This window comes from Embiotoca jacksoni, unplaced genomic scaffold, assembly GCF_022577435.1.
Source record: "Embiotoca jacksoni isolate LCO1_2020_lvr unplaced genomic scaffold, fEmbJac1.0.p SCAF_1, whole genome shotgun sequence".
Taxonomy (NCBI): domain Eukaryota; kingdom Metazoa; phylum Chordata; class Actinopteri; family Embiotocidae; genus Embiotoca; species Embiotoca jacksoni.
The window spans coordinates 10,617,367-10,635,335 of record NW_027185229.1 but is presented as its reverse complement, the minus strand read 5'-3'; the positions used below and the strand labels follow the sequence as shown (position 1 = coordinate 10,635,335).

At 40.1% G+C, this 17,969-nt stretch overlaps 1 protein-coding gene across 1 annotated transcript; it reads left to right on the top strand.

Moving 5' to 3' along the window:
• The first annotated feature begins 9 nt into the window (after positions 1-9).
• On the top strand, positions 10-1,669 carry avpr2b.1 (arginine vasopressin receptor 2b, tandem duplicate, 1). The gene is made up of 2 exons (XM_069163406.1): positions 10-1,130; positions 1,234-1,669. Exons 1-2 carry the CDS (start codon positions 266-268, stop codon positions 1,407-1,409), a joined length of 1,041 nt encoding a protein of 346 aa, XP_069019507.1. The 5' UTR covers positions 10-265; the 3' UTR covers positions 1,410-1,669.
• The last annotated feature ends 16,300 nt before the right edge of the window (positions 1,670-17,969 follow it).

Below are 17,969 nucleotides of genomic sequence, written 5' to 3'. Positions count from 1 at the left end.
CCTGCAGAGAGGGGATATAAAACCCAGAGCTCTCCTTTACCAGCGCCACACTTTGTGTCTGGAGAAGATCAACAGTTACTGCTTCCTGGAAATTCATCTTGTAAACTTGTTTTTGTTTTTTTTAGGAGTTAATTTTTTTTCTTAAAATGTGAACTTGAAGCTGCCTGCTAACACCTTTTTTTTTGTATTTCAATACCTCTACTTCAGCTGGATTCACCTGGAGTGGTTATGTAATCAGCTACTGTGCAGTAATTGGGGTTAAAGCATGGCTTGGTTAAGTGTGAATCTCAGTAATATCACACTGGGGAGTACAGTCTATGGTGATGACCCTCGAGATGAGCGCTTGGCTCAGGTGGAAATTGCTCTTTTGTCCATCATCTTCATCACTGCAGGAATCCTAAACTTTGGGCTCTTGTTGGTGCTGTGGAAGAGCAGGAAGCAGCTCTCCAGAATGCGCGTCTTTGTTTTCCACCTGTGCGTCGCCGATCTGGTGGTCACATTCTTCCAAGTTTGCCCCCAACTCATGTGGGACATTACGGACAGATTCATCGGTCCAGATATATTGTGTCGCGTGGTAAAGTACCTGCAGGTAGTCGGGATGTTTGCGTCCACATATATGATCGTAGCGATGACTATAGACCGGTATCAAGCCATTTGCAAGCCCATGGTAACTTTCCAGAGGCGCAGGGCGCGTCTGAACGGTCCGGCGTGCGCTGCCTGGTGCGTCTCCCTCATCGGCAGCCTCCCGCAGATCTTTATTTTTTCTCGGGTCGAGGTCGCCCCCGGTGTGTACGATTGTTGGGCGCAGTTTATTAAGCCATGGGGACCGAGAGCCTACGTGACGTGGACGACTTTGGTCATATTCGTTCTGCCGATTCTCTCCGTGATCGTGTGCCAGTTGCGCATCTGCCGCACCGTGCACATTAACTTCCACATGAAGACGCACCACGTCGGAGAAGCGATCAGTAAGTCGCTGTCCTCCAGGGCCAGCAGCGTGGCAGGGGTGTCGAAGGCGAGGGTGAAGACGGTGAAGATGACCGTGGTCATCGTGCTCGCTTACATCATCTGCTGGACGCCTTTCTTCACCGTGCAGCTGTGGTCTGTCTGGGATGCCGAGGCGCCCACTCAGAGTAAGATCACACGCATCTCACAACATGGGGGGGGGGGACAAAAAACGAAATAAAAGAAACATTTGAAGATTCCTCTCATTTCTTCCTCCTCCTGTGTTTCCAGCGGCAACATTCACCATCCTGATGCTGCTGGCCAGTCTGAACAGCTGTGCGAACCCCTGCATCTACTTGCTGTTCAGCGGGAAACTGCCCAAGAGACTGGTGACTGTGATGTGCGTGGGGCAGCCTGATCTGGAGGAGTCCATGCAAGAGGAGGCCACCATGGTCAGTTCCCTGTAAATCGGCTTCAAGAGCCTGTCAGACTGCAGATAAAAGTCCTGAGACTACTCAAGAAGTTATTTTTGCTTGTTTGTGGGTTTTTTTTTTCACCTCAGGCCTGTTGAACACGGTGTGAAAATACAGCCGTCTCATGATAGAAGTCATGTAAAGACAAACGTTCCAACAGAATCATTTTTCCACTGTAAATGATCAAACAGCACATTTTGAGTACAGTATACACTTTTGTAGATATATTAGGGATTATACGGGTGCTATAAAAACCACGATTATATGATATATTTTTAAAATGTCAAAAAATATTTCGATTTTTTTTTTTATTTTTTTTTTTTTACCAAAGTTGCCAGTTGGTCTACTGAATAATCGAAACAGAAATATCTCAACAAATATCGGATGAATTGCCATACAATTTATGCATGTAGAAATTCATGATGCACAGAGAGTGGTTTTTGGTGACTTTGATTTATTCCCTCGAGTTTTCCTCTGGTACCAACATGAGGTTTACATTTCTGGGTTTGAGTAACACATCTCAAATACCTTTAAGAGAAAATACCTTTAAAACTACATTCCAATCAGTCTGACTCGTGCATCTCTTTGTGTTTAGTGCTTTTGAACCAGACTTTTGAATTAAACGGAGCACTAATCAGATCAGGTCATTAACAAGCATGACATTAAATGGACAGACTATTTGCATTCAGGATGTTACTAATGTTTCATTGCATGTGATCTTTTTTGAGGTTGTGTATCAGCTGGTCTTGTGAAATGGTGGTAATTCTCTAATTTCATTTGTTTAATTTATCCACATCATGTGTAAAACAAGTGCTTAACTAAAATATGTCATTTCCTATTTATTGTTTGTCCTTTTACCTTGATTATTCAGTCTACTTTACATCCGCATGTGCATATGATCATATGATATGTTCAAGGCTTCAAGATACTCAATGATAAATGTTACATGTTAATAAATGATTTCAAATACTTTTTCCTCTCAACCTCCAAGGAGGGATGGACTCTAAGGTGTTGCCAAATAAACGGTTGTGACTTTTGATCTGACTGTTTGCTTTTTTTCCCAACAGCACTGTCTTGTTGAGAAAAACGTCCTTTTGGATTTCAATTTGAAATGTTTATTTGGGCTCTTGGAAACATCTCACCCACACAGACTTTTCTGTTTGTCTGCAGTTTATTCCGTTTTTTTTTTTTTTTTTTTACTGCGGGCCTCTGCTTTTCTGCTGAACGTCATCTGATAGTATCCTCATCTTCCACTTGGAGAATGGAACATAAGAGCAGCTATCAAGTGACATACAGAAATAAGTTTTCATATGTATGTGCTGTATTATTATATATCATATCTTTATAAGAGTCAGAGAAGGAACATTGCAAAATCTGGCATGGCAATTCTTTCAGAAATGACGGGGTAAAAGCTGTGAACGTCTTGACTAAAATGAAATGTGTCGCAACGTTTCTGTAAAACTGGTCCGCAAATGCATCATTATATGCACAAGGATATACACTGTCATCTTTTCAATAAGCTGATGAAGCGACCTGCCAGATATTTTCCTTCAATACATCTTCTTTTACCCTCATCAGCGAGTGCCTGGCATCTGGCCGGGACTCAACTCTGACCTTTAACGCTAATAGAATGACCAGCAGACACCACGGCAGCATCCCCAGCCGCCAGACTGTCGGAAAGGGGGAGGTGAGCCGAGGTGCAGCTCAGCTGTCGTGGCATCATTCTTAATTTAAAGCACTCAACATACAACCTACAGTCTTAAAATTATTAATCATAGAGAAAAACTTGGCATTCAACCTTTACAAGTGACAAATGTTTCAATATTAGCCAGGTCGATTTAGCTTTACATGCATAATTAGATGGACATATTTTGACTTGTGTTCTACAGGATTTGTTTGTAGAGTGTATTTACACAAGAATGTATTATTACTGCACACGCACTTAACATTTACTTTGTAATTACCTTGAAATAAGAGCGAACATAAGACTGTTTTACTGTACAGTCTGCACGCTAAATAGGTACAACGTCTTTACAGTTAAAGGAGGTGACTACTTTGTTCCAGTGAAAAAGAGGTTTTGCTTTATTTTACTGTCTGTGCAAAATGTTGTAATAATAGGCCTTTCTTCCACTCTTCTTTGCTGTACGACACCAAAAAGTAAAGCCTGACTGATATCGGATTTTTTTGGCCTATTCATACACCAATATTAGGTAGTAAAAAGAAGTCTAATATTACATACCGACCACTATTCTTTGAATTCATATAAACACATTTTTAACACATAGTTTATTGGCCACACTTGTTACACCTCCACCTGACTGTGGTCATGTTTTTCTGTTTAAATTTAGTTTTTTTTTTCCTGTTTTACTTTTGTTTCTCACCCTCCCTTCTCATTTCAGTTGTCTTGATTTCTCCCCTCGTACCTACCTCCGCCCTAATTGCTTCCACCTATGTCCAATTGTCTTCCCACCCTCTTGCGTATCTGCATGTTTCTGTCAGTCAGTGTCGGTTCTTTGTTGTCCACTGCGCTCTTCGTTCCAGGCCCCCGTGTTTCCCAGAGTTCCTGTGAGTGCCATGGTTTCTTAACCATCACCCAGCTAGTATATCAGTAAGATCAGTAAAGATTAGTAGCTGAAACATCTGGAAAAAGTGTTGTCCAGTAAACTTCAATGATTGTCTGTTAAATATTAGGCTCATTAATTGTTTATGAAATTACGAGATATGCAGAACATAAAAGCTGCTTCATCTTGTGACATCAGTATCTATCATCAGAGGGATTCTTTATTGATCCCAAATTGACATTAATGTTCTCCAGAAGTGTATAATAAAGAAAAATATACCACACATGATTTCATTGATATTGTTGGCCACATTTGTTGCCACTATGTTGTCCCATTTTTTTCTGCCTTGTTTCCCAGTGATAATATTACTGTTTGCTCTAATTGTGTTACAACTCATTAAAATTAAACAGGGTACTGCAAATTAGAATACAAGATGCTACAGGACAGACACTTAGCAATGACGCATACAGAAGTTATACAATCAAAAGCACCTGCTGGCATTTATGCTTTTGCTGCAACCAAAACACTCCATCAAAGTGTTCAGGTGTGATGTTTAATGTGTTCTTCTCATCTATTGAGCCTTGCACTGACTGTCTGTTTTCACCCAACAACAATTCAACAGAGTCTCCTCAGCAGGGACTTTTAATACCTCTAAAACAAAGCCTGAACGAATCTGTCTATCTTTGGAAATAAAAGACACCCCAGAATACTCCATAAATGTTGCGTCTGTTTAGGCACCTCCGCTTCATTGTTTTTTTGTTTTTGTAGGTCCTTTTTGACAACAGAAATGTAAATTTCAAAGATTTACATTTACATTGATTGGATAAAAGTGCGATAAGTGAGATGTTTATCATCCCTACTGATAACCTAGTACATCCGCTGGTGGATGATGAAGGCATTAATCAAGAGACAATTTCAAGAGTGTAGGTAGGAAATAAATTGTGTCCATATCGAGCGGCAAACTACCCTGACATCACCCACTGGTTTGTTCACTGCTGTTTTGAAGCCTTAAGTTTGGCATTTCCGCTGTGCCCATCTTAGATTTTTAGAGCCAGAAGTGACCATATTTTAGATTATAGAGGAAAGCTGACTTTACCCCAGGCCTGTCAATCAAACACATACCTAGTATATTGCTCCTTGAGGCCTAATATCTAATTATTATGGAATTCTTTTCAGATAGACACTGATCAGAAGGAGTGGATTTATCTAATTACACCATAATGACTTCATGAAGAAGTTGATTGGACGTTTACTGTAGCCAGAGACTTTTTGGAGCCACCCCTGGCGGCCCTGGGTGGTAATGCAGTTTAAAGCACTTCTGCTTTGGCTTCACTTTTTAGAACTTGAAGCTACATACGCTTTATATACAGTTTATGAGCCACACTTAAGGTCAAGCAGGGTGGACATATATTTACTTGACAGGGTGTTGTTGGGTCATTTAAAAACTACTTTAACCCTGATGGTTGTCTAATAGTTTGTTTTTGTACTTCTATTTTACATTAAAGTCTATGACGAATGCCACTTGTTTTCCCCCAAATTTGGGAGGGGGCATGTTGGAGGCCAAATCCCAGATGTGCCAGTCTAATCAACAATGGTATCTGAAAATCTTCAGACTAATTCACTTTTGGACTCTTTATCTATTCAATAAATATGACAAGAAGCTCGTAACCACTGCACTCTTCCTACAGTTAGATGACAAGAAGACAAAAACTATTTTCCACTGCTAATTGTCACATCTAGTCCTGTCCATTAAGTTTTCTGTCTCTTATTTTGCAATTTTCTGGTTCTATGTCCTGTTTTATTTTGGTACTTACCTCCTGTCTCATTGCAGGTCACGTCCCTTCCAGTCCTTTGTGTTTTCCCACCTTCTGGGATGGTCTGCCCCGCCCTGATTGTTTTCACCTGTGTCCTATTGGCTCTCTGTCCTCCTGTGCATATACACCTGTTTTTCCCTCACTTCTTTGCCAGTTTGTAGCGGTTCCTAGCTGTTTGTTCCAGCGGTTCCTATCTGTGAGGTTGTTTGTGTATGACCTGAGTTTAGTCTTTTTTGGATCTTTGCCTGCTCCTTGCCTGTACTTCTGCCTAAATGGATTGATTACTCATTTTGACTTCAGGAAAGTTTTTTTTACTGTCTTTTGGATTATCACCTGGACAGCCTGGGGTTTTTCTGAACTGTTTTCAGTCAAATCTGTTAACCAAAGCTCTGTTTCCGAGTCGTGCTGTTGAGTCCTACACTTCCTGCCCTGTTACACTAATTCTTGTAAAGACTGGCCTATATTTTGAAATATGATAAGATGAAACTATAACTCTAACAACTCTTCTGTTATGTAGGCAGACATACATAATACTTATATGGTCAAAAGGCTATTTGTTGAGACTTTATGATACTTGTTTAAATTAAAAAGGTTCAGCGTCCCAAATGTCGTGTTTGATTTTTACAAAAGAAGCCACATATGAATCAAAAAGCATTATTTACACAACACCATAATTATCTGCATCTGGCAAACTACATCTTTTTAGAAAAAAGACTGGCTTATAATATCACGGTGTACGTCTTTGCCAGGTATTTTTGTCCCTCAATGAGTCAATAAGTAGAGTAAACTGATGTATGTATATATATGTTCATCAATGGACACACTGCATTACAGCATCTGGAAAAACAAGCTGATGTCCAATATGCATTCATTAGTATCCCATAAATAATCCAACACATGTGTATTGAGATTCTTTGAAACATCGCACGTCTCAATCAGATATCCCTGTGATAATATATTCTTCAAATGGATGATTGGATTAGCGTATTTATGCCAAAGATGCACATCAAACAAGGGAGAAAACTAGCACACATACATACACACACACACACACACACACAGCAGAGCTGGTGTCTCTGAGGGGTTTTAATATTGTGCAGGCGTGAGTTTCCCATGAAACCTTAAAAGAAAGTGCAAAGATGAATAAAGTAGTGTATTACTCATGTCCATGACCTCAACTTAATTACAATGAAACAAGGCTGTGAGTTCATGGTGGCTGCTGGTCCCAGGAATAGGTCCTTATTATCGTCCACGCCTAAGGGATGTGTCCATTTATCTGAGACACTATTAAACCCGGATGACGGTTGTAGTGGCTGTGAGACAATTTTCTTCACAGGCTTGAGGAAAGCAAGATCAGGAAGTCACTGAGCAGTGTGGGCATTACTCTTAATATAATTAGCCTATTAAATATGGTATGTTTTCTTGGTTTGCTGCTTTGTGTAACAATAGCTATAATGAAGATATCTTTGACAGAAACTATATTAGAAATGACAAATAAATAACAAGTTTTGTAATATAACAAGGTGAAATGAATGTTGGCTCCTAAGGACCCTGTTAAGATGAGAAACGTCTCTTATTATAAGAAGAAACTGCAAAACTTCTGACCAGATGTACAAAGAAATCCCATTTTAATGTGTCTCCTCTATTGAAGCACAGATACAGTGGGTACGGAAAGTATTCAGACCCCTTTCAATTTTTCACTCTTTGTTTCATTGCAGCCATTTGCTAAAATCAAAAAAGTTCATTTTATTTCTCATTAATGTACACTCAGCACCGCATGTTGACAGAAAAAAAAACAGAAATGTAGAAATTTGTGCAAATTTATTAAAAAAGAAAAACTGAAATATCACATGGTCATAAGTATTCAGACCCTTTGCTCAGTATTGAGTAGAAGCACCCGTTTGAGCTAGTACAGCCATGAGTCTTCTTGGGAATGATGCAACAAGCTTTTCCACACCTGGATTTGGGGATCCTCTGCCATTCTTCCTTGCAGATCCTCTCCAGTTCCGTCAGGTTGGATGGTGAACGTTGGTGGACAGCCATTTTCAGGTCTCTCCAGAGATGCTCAATTGGGTTTAGGTCAGGGCTCTGGCTGGGCCAGTCAAGAATGGTCACAGAGTTGTTCCGAAGCCACTCCTTTGTTATTTTAGCTGTGTGCTTAGGGTCATTGTCTTGTTGGAAGGTGAACCTTCGGCCCAGTCTGAGGTCCAGAGCACTCTGGAAGAGGTTTTCTTCCAGGATATCTCTGTACTTGGCCGCATTAATCTTTCCTTCAATTGCAACCAGTCGTCCTGTCCCTGCAGCTGAAAAAAAAAAACATAGCATGATGCTGCCACCACCATGTTTCACTGTTGGGATTGTATTGGGCAGGTGATGAGCAGTGCCTGGTTTTCTCCACACATACCGCTTAGAATTAACGCCAAAAAGTTCAATCTTGGTCTCATCAGACCAGAGAATCTTATTTCTCATAGTCTGGGAGTCCTTCATGTGTTTTTTGGCAAACTCTATGCGGGCTTTCATATGTCTTGCACTGAGGAGAGGCTTCCGTCGGGCCACTCTGCCATAAAGCCCCGACTGGTGGAGGGCTGCAGTGATAGTTGACTTTGTGGAACTTTCTCCCATCTCCCTACTGCATCTCTGGAGCTCAGCCACAGTGATCTTTGGGTTCTTCTTTACCTCTCTCACCAAGGCTCTTCTCCCACAATTGCTCAGTTTGGCTGGACGGCCAGGTCTAGGAAGAGTTCTGGTCGTCCCCAACTTCTTCCATTTAAGGATTATGGAGGCCACTGTGCTCTTAGGAACCTTGAGTGCTGCAGAAATTATTTTGTAACCTTGGCCAGATCTGTGCCTTGCCACAATTCTGTCTCTGAGCTCCTTGGACAGTTCCTTCGACCTCATGATTCTCATTTGCTCTGACATGCACTGTGAGCTGTAAGGTCTTATATAGACAGGTGTGTGCCTTTCCTAATCAAGTCCAATCAGTTTAATTAAACACAGCTGGACTCCAACGAAGGAGTAGAACCATCTCAAGGAGGATCAGAAGAAATGGACAGCATGTGAGTTAAATATGAGTGTCACAGCAAAGGGTCTGAATACTTATGACCATGTGATATGTCAGTTTTTCTTTTTTAATAAATTTGCACAAATTTCTACATTTCTGTTTTTTTCTGTCAAGATGGGGTGCTGAGTGTACATTAATGAGAAATAAAATGAACTTTTTTGATTTTAGCAAATGGCTGCAATGAAACAAAGAGTGAAAAATTTAAAGGGGTCTGAATACTTTCCGTACCCACTGTATGTGACACAAATGACACTCAGGTGGTTTAGGTTCATCTGGCATGAAAGTTAGTTTCAAAGTTAGACAATGTCCCTGGATAGAGGTCACTAATGCAGTTAACAACTTGACTTTTTTTTTTTATATACTTTATAGACTTTTATACTTACCGCCTACCGAGATGTGACTGGTGTACCTCAGTGGCAATAATTGATCCGCATATTCTTTTGCTGTGGGTCTGCTTCTGATGTGCTTCCCCAGTAGCTGCTTTGTGGCAGAATGACAACAACAAAAAAGCCACTGATGAAAAAACCTCACATGTGGACTTTTGTAGAAAGACTGTAAAAGACTTTAATGAAGTGAAAGGTGGGTCTATTCAAGTATTACTAGACCTCGGTTAATTTTCAGGAAATTATTGGCGCAATCGGCGCACATACAGCATGTTTGCACCAAAACTCTACAGCCGCTGCCATTGTTGGAACTACTTTCTAATCAGGCTGCCCTTCAGAGTGGCTGTGCAAACCTTATTACAAACAAGGTGTCACAACCTGCACCAGACTCTTCGCCATGTTTTTTGTTTTAGTTCACTTTATTTCCTGTTTTGTTTTTGGTTTCTTATTCTGCTCTTGTTTTCAACCTGTGTCGAACTGTCTTTCTGCCCTCTTGTGAATATAGTCTGCGTATTTCTATCAGTCTGTGCCAGTTCATTGTCTTTCGTCGTGCTCTTCGTTTCAGGCGTCAATCTCCCCGTGTTTACCCGAGCGTTTTTTCCTAGTTTCTCTGGTGTTTGATCCACGTTTGTAGCTTTGAGCCTTTTGTCTAGCCTTTTTGTACCGTCACCTGATTGTTTTCAATTTAGTAAGTGAAACACAGTATGCCAAAAATACCAGGATGCCCGACTACATCTATTAGTATTTTGCAGTATGTAGGCCAGCTGGGGTCCAGAGCTACATTCTCTTCAGGCAGGACATGGAAATTGCTCTGCGATGCCCAACCACTCTGAAAGAGCTTTTGACCTTTTTTTTTTTTTTTTTTACTAAAGCTGTGTTTCAAATGGCATTCTTACCTTAGTACACTAAGATATAGTACTCTTCAACCGGGTAGTGTTGTCCCGGTGGCAACCAGCAGTGACGTCACCCAATGGTTTGTGAACGGCTGTAATGAAGCCTCGAGTTCAGAATTTGGCTTGCGCCATCTTGCTAGTCCCAAGAAGTTTGGAGCTGGTAGAGACCATATTTGGGCAAGCTGGGGGGAAGTGAGAGGGGGATCTGACTCAAACTGATTGGAAACCCGGCGATACTACTTCCCACCTGCCGATAGCCGTAACCTGACTGCACCAGAGGCATGTCAATCAAACAGACACGCCCCCAAAAACAGGGCTTTTTGAAGCTTATTATTTAATTACTGACGGGATTATTTTCAGGTGGAAGGCCAGAAAAATAATAAGAAGGAGCGACTTCAGCTAGCAAAACCGTGATAACTCATGGAGAAATTTTGTTGTTAGAATTTTATGAGGCTATTGAATGGGAGTCTATGTAGATGGAGGCTTTTTGGAGGCAACCTCTAGTGGCACCCGATGGTATGGCAGCTTAAGGCACTTACGCAGCGGCCTAATTTTTCAGAGGCGGAAGCTACATCCACTTTTATATACAGTCTACAATGTTGTCCCAAATCACACTCTGCCATTTTGCTTTTACAAGAAATAACTAACATTTGAATACATCACCCACCAACATATCTGCAGCTTTGTTTGGTTATTTTACTTAAAAATAAAAGTGTTTTTTTCCCCTATGTTTAATGGAAACCATAAACATACTGATGGCTTCTGTGAAACAGCAGTATGGTGGTACGTAGTAAAAAATAAACACTTTTGTGAATTGTTCTGCAACAGCTGGAGCTTTATGTTGATGGTCCTTCCCTTTCTGCTATGTAGCTGTAATGGTGACCATTAAGTGTGGAAAGTGTCCAGTATTTCACCATTTTTGGACTATTTTGAGAGCATCATCCAGGTACTTATAACTGCATGTTTTCATACATTTCAGTGGGAAAGCACTTATGCACTCAAAATAGTGAGTGTTCGTACATAAGGTTGAATCACAGCTTCAGATTGGTCAACTGCCTTTTATTTGTACAATTTAGTTTATTTCAAATGCTACTTTAGTCTTTATCTGTTTATCAGTGTCAAAAATGCACTTACCCCCGCTGTGATTGGCTGCTCCAAGAGATTAAAATGTAAAAACATTTTACCGCTAATTGTTTAAACCACAGTAATAACTGAAGGTAGACAGAAAACTTTTCTTGCAACTGAGCCGGAGTCCCCTGTAGACAAACATCAGCAGCTTCTCCACCCATTGGTTACACTTTTCCCTTATTTGGAATGGAGCTTAGCTCTTTGTAAGATGGGCATTTAGAGTAATGTGAGTTCCAGCAACTCTACAAAGAAACACAGTAGGAGATACAGTAACTGGAGGTACACAGCAATACTGCATGATTGACTGCAAGATTGTTTGTGTTATTGACGAAAGCAAGCTGAGAGCCGCAGGAGCAGCGATAAAAAAAAAAACTCCATTATTAACCTCAATGCCTACTATACGTCAAGACCGACTCCAATTGAGGTATAACTTAAAAAGAATTGAGTCTAGCTGCACAGTGTACACTGGTCAAACCTCATCAGACATGGCGCACATTTTATTGAGTGAATAAAACGAATATGAATAATGAAACGACCCATAGAAGGAAAGGAATGGTGTCAAATAAAAGAAGTATGAACATGTTTCCACTTTATATCAGTGATCAATATTTTACTACAAATCAGTTCCATGCGCTGATCCTCTGTTATGCCATTTGATGACTCAAGATTACAAACTGCTTGGAACACCCACTGCAAGTAAATTAAGGAAGCAAATATTAATAGTGATCTTGGCAGGCTGCAAAAGAAAATAAATGAGCAATACCATGACAGCATGGGGATGTCAAGCCACACTTGACTGTTGTAGACTTAATGAGAAACACAGCTGTGGTATGGCATATCAATAAGACAGAGGCCGTGATGAATTCCAAATGAGATTCATATTCACGCATTAAATTCATTTTTCATTATTTAAAATCTGCCCACAAACCTGAAAAGCCTCTTAGCTGTCTCAGGAAAAACGGATGGAAGTCACATTCGATTTTAGTGCCACTCACGTGTGCGATCCATTCATTCTGTCTTTGTCAGTTTTACATAGACTGTTTCAGCGGATTCATTCAACAGCAAAGAAGTGAAGCTGTCAAGGAATCCCTTGATGGCCTTGCTACTTAACTTAGTTATAGTTTAGCTTTGAATGTTTCTTCAAACAACTAAATATTGTAATATAAAAACGTAATTTGTTCTTGAGCTTAAGACTTTAAGAATAAATAAAGCTAAACCGATGATCAGGCTCTTGTGCTCGCTGTTGGCCCCACCACAATCTACTTGTGATAATTTCACCTCATGCATTTATCTGACTCATTACTCCTAGATTGTATAACAGGGAGAGAAACCAAAGACATCATGTATTCATAGGTCATCTAACAAGCAATTTCATTGAGCATTCTTCCCAACACTGCAAGGCGATTTTGACACGTGAAATAGATCTGTATTTTAATATTTAGTTTTTGGATTTGGTGTTTGTTAAACTGAGCGTTCGGTGAATCTGAGCTGTTGCTTTCATTTCATTTCTTCACTCTGAACGGAGTTCCAATCAAACTGCTGTCGAGAGGTAGCAGCATGCACACAAAGGGGAAGCATGTGCAGAGGCTGCAGCGAAATACCTGCTGCATGTAAATGAACAGCATGTGCCATGCGGAGCACAGGTTCATTAGCGTGAGGGTGAGTGAACGTTGCTGTACAGCCCATCAAAACATCAAACCTCAAACATTCATTGCTTGAGGGGACTGATGTTTTAGATATGTTGCCAATATGTTGCTTCCATTGAGTTTTGCACACGTTTCAGCAGTGTTAGGAGGGTTACTTTTGATATGTAATAAGATCACTGTTGAAAATGTCATAACAAATTTAACAATTTTAGTCACTTTATTAAAGCAATTAACTCATCACATTTGATGGCTTTTCTAAGAAATGTTTTAAATTGGGCAATGAAGCTTAACAGTTCTAAAAGAAATAATCTTAAACTAGGGAGTGTAAACCTCCCAACAGTGCTCAACATTGATTACTGTCAAACCTTTATTAAAAGTCCTTGAATTGAAATTGAAGAGTTTTGTTTTTAAAGCATGCACCAAAACAAATCTCAAGTATGTAGATCTTAACCGACTGCAGTAAAGGAAAAGTGTTCCCATAACCTCAAACCAAGTGTTAAAGAAGCTTTGTCTACTTCGATGCTGGCGTTTTAACCCAGGAGTGACCCGGCTGATGCGCTGCACTCTAACTTTGTGTTGCGTTCCATAAATGTCCGCAGGCTGTAATTCATATGGAGATCAAATTGCATTTATTGCGTCCTCCGTGCATAAAGTTGATCCTCCATAATTCCATCAGAAAGAGTCCACTGAACAAACACATGCAGAGAAAGAAACTAGTACTAACACGGTCAAAAAACATTTACCTCTCCGGGGTCAAACACCTGCCCACATTTACCTTCTTATCCATATACCTGTGTGCCCACAGCGCCACCCAATAAGCACACAAAATTATATTCAGGATATGTAAGCAACATTTCGCTCCTAAACCAACTCAACATTCAGGTCAACTCCATGCTGGGTGATAATCAACAGGGCTGGTTACTGGTCACAATTTTTTCACACTTGTTCCTGAATGACTCTTTTTAAATACCACTGCCTCTTATCTGACAACATAGCTAAGAGTGCATTGGTGTGGTTGGTTAGAGCAATGCACATTGATTTAATTAGCAGACGAGAGTTAGTGCAAATTCAAATAAGACAACCAATCAAGACAAGGCTCAAAACTTGAGCGTATACTGCTAAATGTATGGAGCCTGTCCAAACGTAGACAGAAGACATGCCTGCGTGGTGAAAAGATGCAAAGCGACAAAATGGACGTCATATTCTGTATATACTGAAAAGAACATATTTTGAATATATTTGAACCCCTTTGTAAACACGAGCATTTTGAATAGTAACTGCAATTCAATTACATGTTTTTTCTTGTTGACTGATTAAAGTACCATTAGAAACTTGAGATGTGAGAAATTATTTCACAAGTATCAGTTTACAATCAGTTAAAAGTGTAAAACCACAACAAACATCTTCATCAGATGATAGATGGGTTCTGAGATTGCATTTTGGCCAATGGGTTACACCTCTTTTGCTCTCTACCGTGACCATTACAATGCAACGAAAGCTTGCTCAAATATGATTAGTCAGTGCTACTCACACTCCAATGGACTCCAAACAGAAACCATATAGATGTAGTAAATTTAGTTTGTAATTTCATTTCACAACTCCTTTACAGCTAACTAGTTACTACCCAACATGCATTTCAGCACGGCCTTATTAAATGAGCAACTCCATTTTTCATACAGAATGTGTGCAATCATTGGTGTCCAGTGCATGGCAACATTATCACGTTTCTCCTGAGACTATGCTGCTTACTATTAAATACGTCATTTACTTTGAAAGGCACCTGCAGATGTATGTGGTTGGCATGGCTACCGGATAAAATCCCCTCCATAAGTGCCAGTGCTCTTTTAATATAAATATAACTGTTCTGCAGGTGCACTAAACAACATTCCTTACAAAAAGCACTTTCTAGCTTTGTGGTACCTTGATGTTTTCATAAATATAGTGTGTGGTTTGTGTGCGTGTTATCAGGAGGAGAGTAAGCCATATTTGCTGTGTAGATCATTGTTTTATATTTGCTGTGAATCTGTTGCTTTTATATTGATTTTAGCATGGTTTGTTTTTATTTGCGTTGTGGTGTTTTAGTTGCATGTTTTTATAACCTACGATTTTACCAGGCATACTATTGGACACTATTTTGACCTCCAATAAAGCAGATTACAGTCACTGATCCCCTGCACCTGGAGAGGCTCATTTGATCTACAGGGAACAATCGGGAGTGCTGGCAGTACTGAACTGGCCAACAGCGTCGCAGAAGGGCAGGATCTCCCCCCCCTCCCAGGTGGACACCAATTACTGGAGCCACTATAAAGGACAGACTACAGCACAACAGGAAGGCCAGAATGAGAGCAAGCAGCACAGCAAGGCGCAGAGAGAGCACCAGGAAAAGTGGCCACGGACAGGAGGAGGACGTAAAGATGACAGGCGGTGGTGTCAATAGTGGTTGGAGGTGCTCTGGAGCGGACGAGCGGCCGAACCAGAGGAACCAGCCGGACCCTGACTCCCCTCCTGGTGCCAGGCTTTTACCTGGTGTTGAACTCTTCTTAATTTTGCAGTAGATCCCTTTCTAGCTGGACATTTAACTCTTTTTAACTTGTTCCTTTCTTCCACTGGACTTTTAACAACTTAATTGCAGTTATTTTATAGGGTTTTAGATTGCAAATAAAACATTTTTACCATCTTTTAAATTATGTCTTGGTGATCCCTGCCGCTCTCCCCCCGATTTTAAAAGAACCTGTGTTTTTATGGAGACCTAGACTCCCCAAACTAGCTGGCGTTGTCAGGCAACTTTTATCTTCTATTTTGTCAAGTTATAGTCGATTTAAATTATTGGATTTTAAATCCCCTCCCTACGGGGGTGACGTGTGTGTGTGTGTGTGTGTGAGGATTTTGGGTTACCTCCCGGGGTTATGTAACTTTGGCTGAGACCAGTTGCCTCAGTGCAGCCTCTTTCCCATTATGTGCATGGGCTTGGACTGGCAGAAGTAATTGTCAGATTCAAGACATCTTCACGTATCAATCACACACCGACAATCTAACTCTTGCAATTTACTGAGACAGACAGCGGAGAAACAAGGCAGAGGGGAACTTATGGATCTCTTCTTTCTGTTGTGAAAAGGAGGCAATATCCAGTCATGAGTCAGAGTCGGTTAATTTGCAGAGCAGCACAATTGAAAATGTTTTTGTCAAAAGAGAGCCTCTGGGGTTAAGTTTGTGCAAGTAATTACAAAAACTACGATAGGTAAATCATACTTTGCACAAGGTTTATTGATTTTAAAGATTTTCTTTATTTTCAGATTTGTATTAACATTCGGATAGTAGAAACTATCCATGGATCATTTAAATGGATATTTGAACCTATCCATGGTTCATGAAATAAGATGAGAACTATTTAAAGGCTTACAGCTGATCTGCACTATTCCCTTCATCAGAAAATGTGTATAATGACATGATGTGTCTCCACAGACTCGAGAGTAAATTAAGTGCAGCGCAGTAGAAATGCTGTAAGCTTGAAACTAAAAAAAAAAATCTATCTACCGGCAAGAAGTTAGCAAGGTCCATTCATGCAAAACAAATTTAAAAATGCAACCTCCAAAATGGACATTAACCTCCACAGAACAAGGACAAAATTAGACACATAATTACTGCAACACCAATTAAAGGTGGGTGTCCAAGGGGCAAAGAAGTATCTTAATTGTTGGCTTTGAAAAGAAAAGAACACAGCGCCATTAATTGCAGATATAGTTGGAATGGAAAGCAAAAACACCTTTTTCTGGTTTCTCATTTTAGAGAATAAAAAGGTAAAAAAAAGAAAAGAAAAGGGGGGCTATTGGGCACCTGTCCAGCTGCAATGGGCTATGTAATAACTTTGCTTTAGTCCAGGCTGAGATCCAGGGGTGAGAGGACATGGTAATGCAGCCATAAGCTCCATTTAAATAGGATCAACAATACATGGGGAAGGAGGAGAATGAAAAATGAATTCCGCTTCTGTGTGAATTAGCTCATTGTTTTAGATGACATTTTATCCATAAGAGGATATGGTCTGTAGCAGACATGAGCATTTCACAGGACAAAAGCCAAAAGCTTCCCTAGGGGTGGTGCAGGAGAGATAATAGGTCGGAAACAGCATGAGCTGAAGGAATCTGCTACTTTTTCTTCTGTTGATATATGCTCTCCAAATCTGCCAATTCTGGTCAACAGACAAACTTACCACAGAGGTGAAAAATATTTTTTAAAAAAGCACATGCTGCTTTATTAATTATTACGGGAGGGGGTAAAAAAAAAAATTTGGCACCAGAAACTCACATTAAAAATCCCCCATGGCAATGGCCAATATTTGGGGGATTCTGGTTTGGCCATTGAAGATACAGATATCCGGGCCAAGACTTCCTCTTCCGCTTCTGAACACCGGTTGTTGATTAAAGTACCATTAGCAACTCGAGACGTGAGAAATGATTTCACAAGGATCAGTTTACAATCAGTTAAAAGTGTAAAACCACTACAACAAACATCTCCATCAGATGATACGAAACCTTGCTCAAATATGATTAGTCAATGCTACTCAGACTCCAATGGACTCCAAACAGAAACCACGTAGATTCTGGTACTAAAATCGAATTTAGATGCGGATGTCTGTTTGTAGAGATTAACTCAAACAGTTGGAACAGAGAAGATTGAGTCTCAGCAGATTCGGTCTCATAGTGGAGATCTTATTAATTCTTTGTACACAGCGACAGAAATGGATTAGAAACAGATTGGTAGTGTTTACTCTAATTTATCTCTATTGTGTTGACTGACACCAAAGTCTGATGTCTCTGTACCAGTTCTTTGCATTCAGGTTCTGGCAAGTCAATGCTGTTGAAAGACTGTATTCAAATGAACTTCTTTTACAAATGGGGCTGGATAACAACTGAGTGGTAAGACATGTACATTAAAATGTTCTGGTTGTAAAGAAACTTCTTGTCTGGGGATTTCAATTCTCAAGTTTGACTTAAGTCATGAAAAGTAAAAACTGTTAATCAAACTATTTACTATTCAAACTAATTAATGATCCTTATGAATCCTTTTGCAC

Excerpts from the sequence above, each read along its gene's own strand:
- avpr2b.1 (XM_069163406.1), top strand. The coding sequence starts at position 266 with ATGGCTTGGTTAAGTGTGAATCTCAGTAATATCACACTGGGGAGTACA. Across the intron at positions 1,131-1,233 it reads TGCCGAGGCGCCCACTCAGA|CGGCAACATTCACCATCCTG; the intron begins GTAAGATCACAC and ends CTGTGTTTCCAG.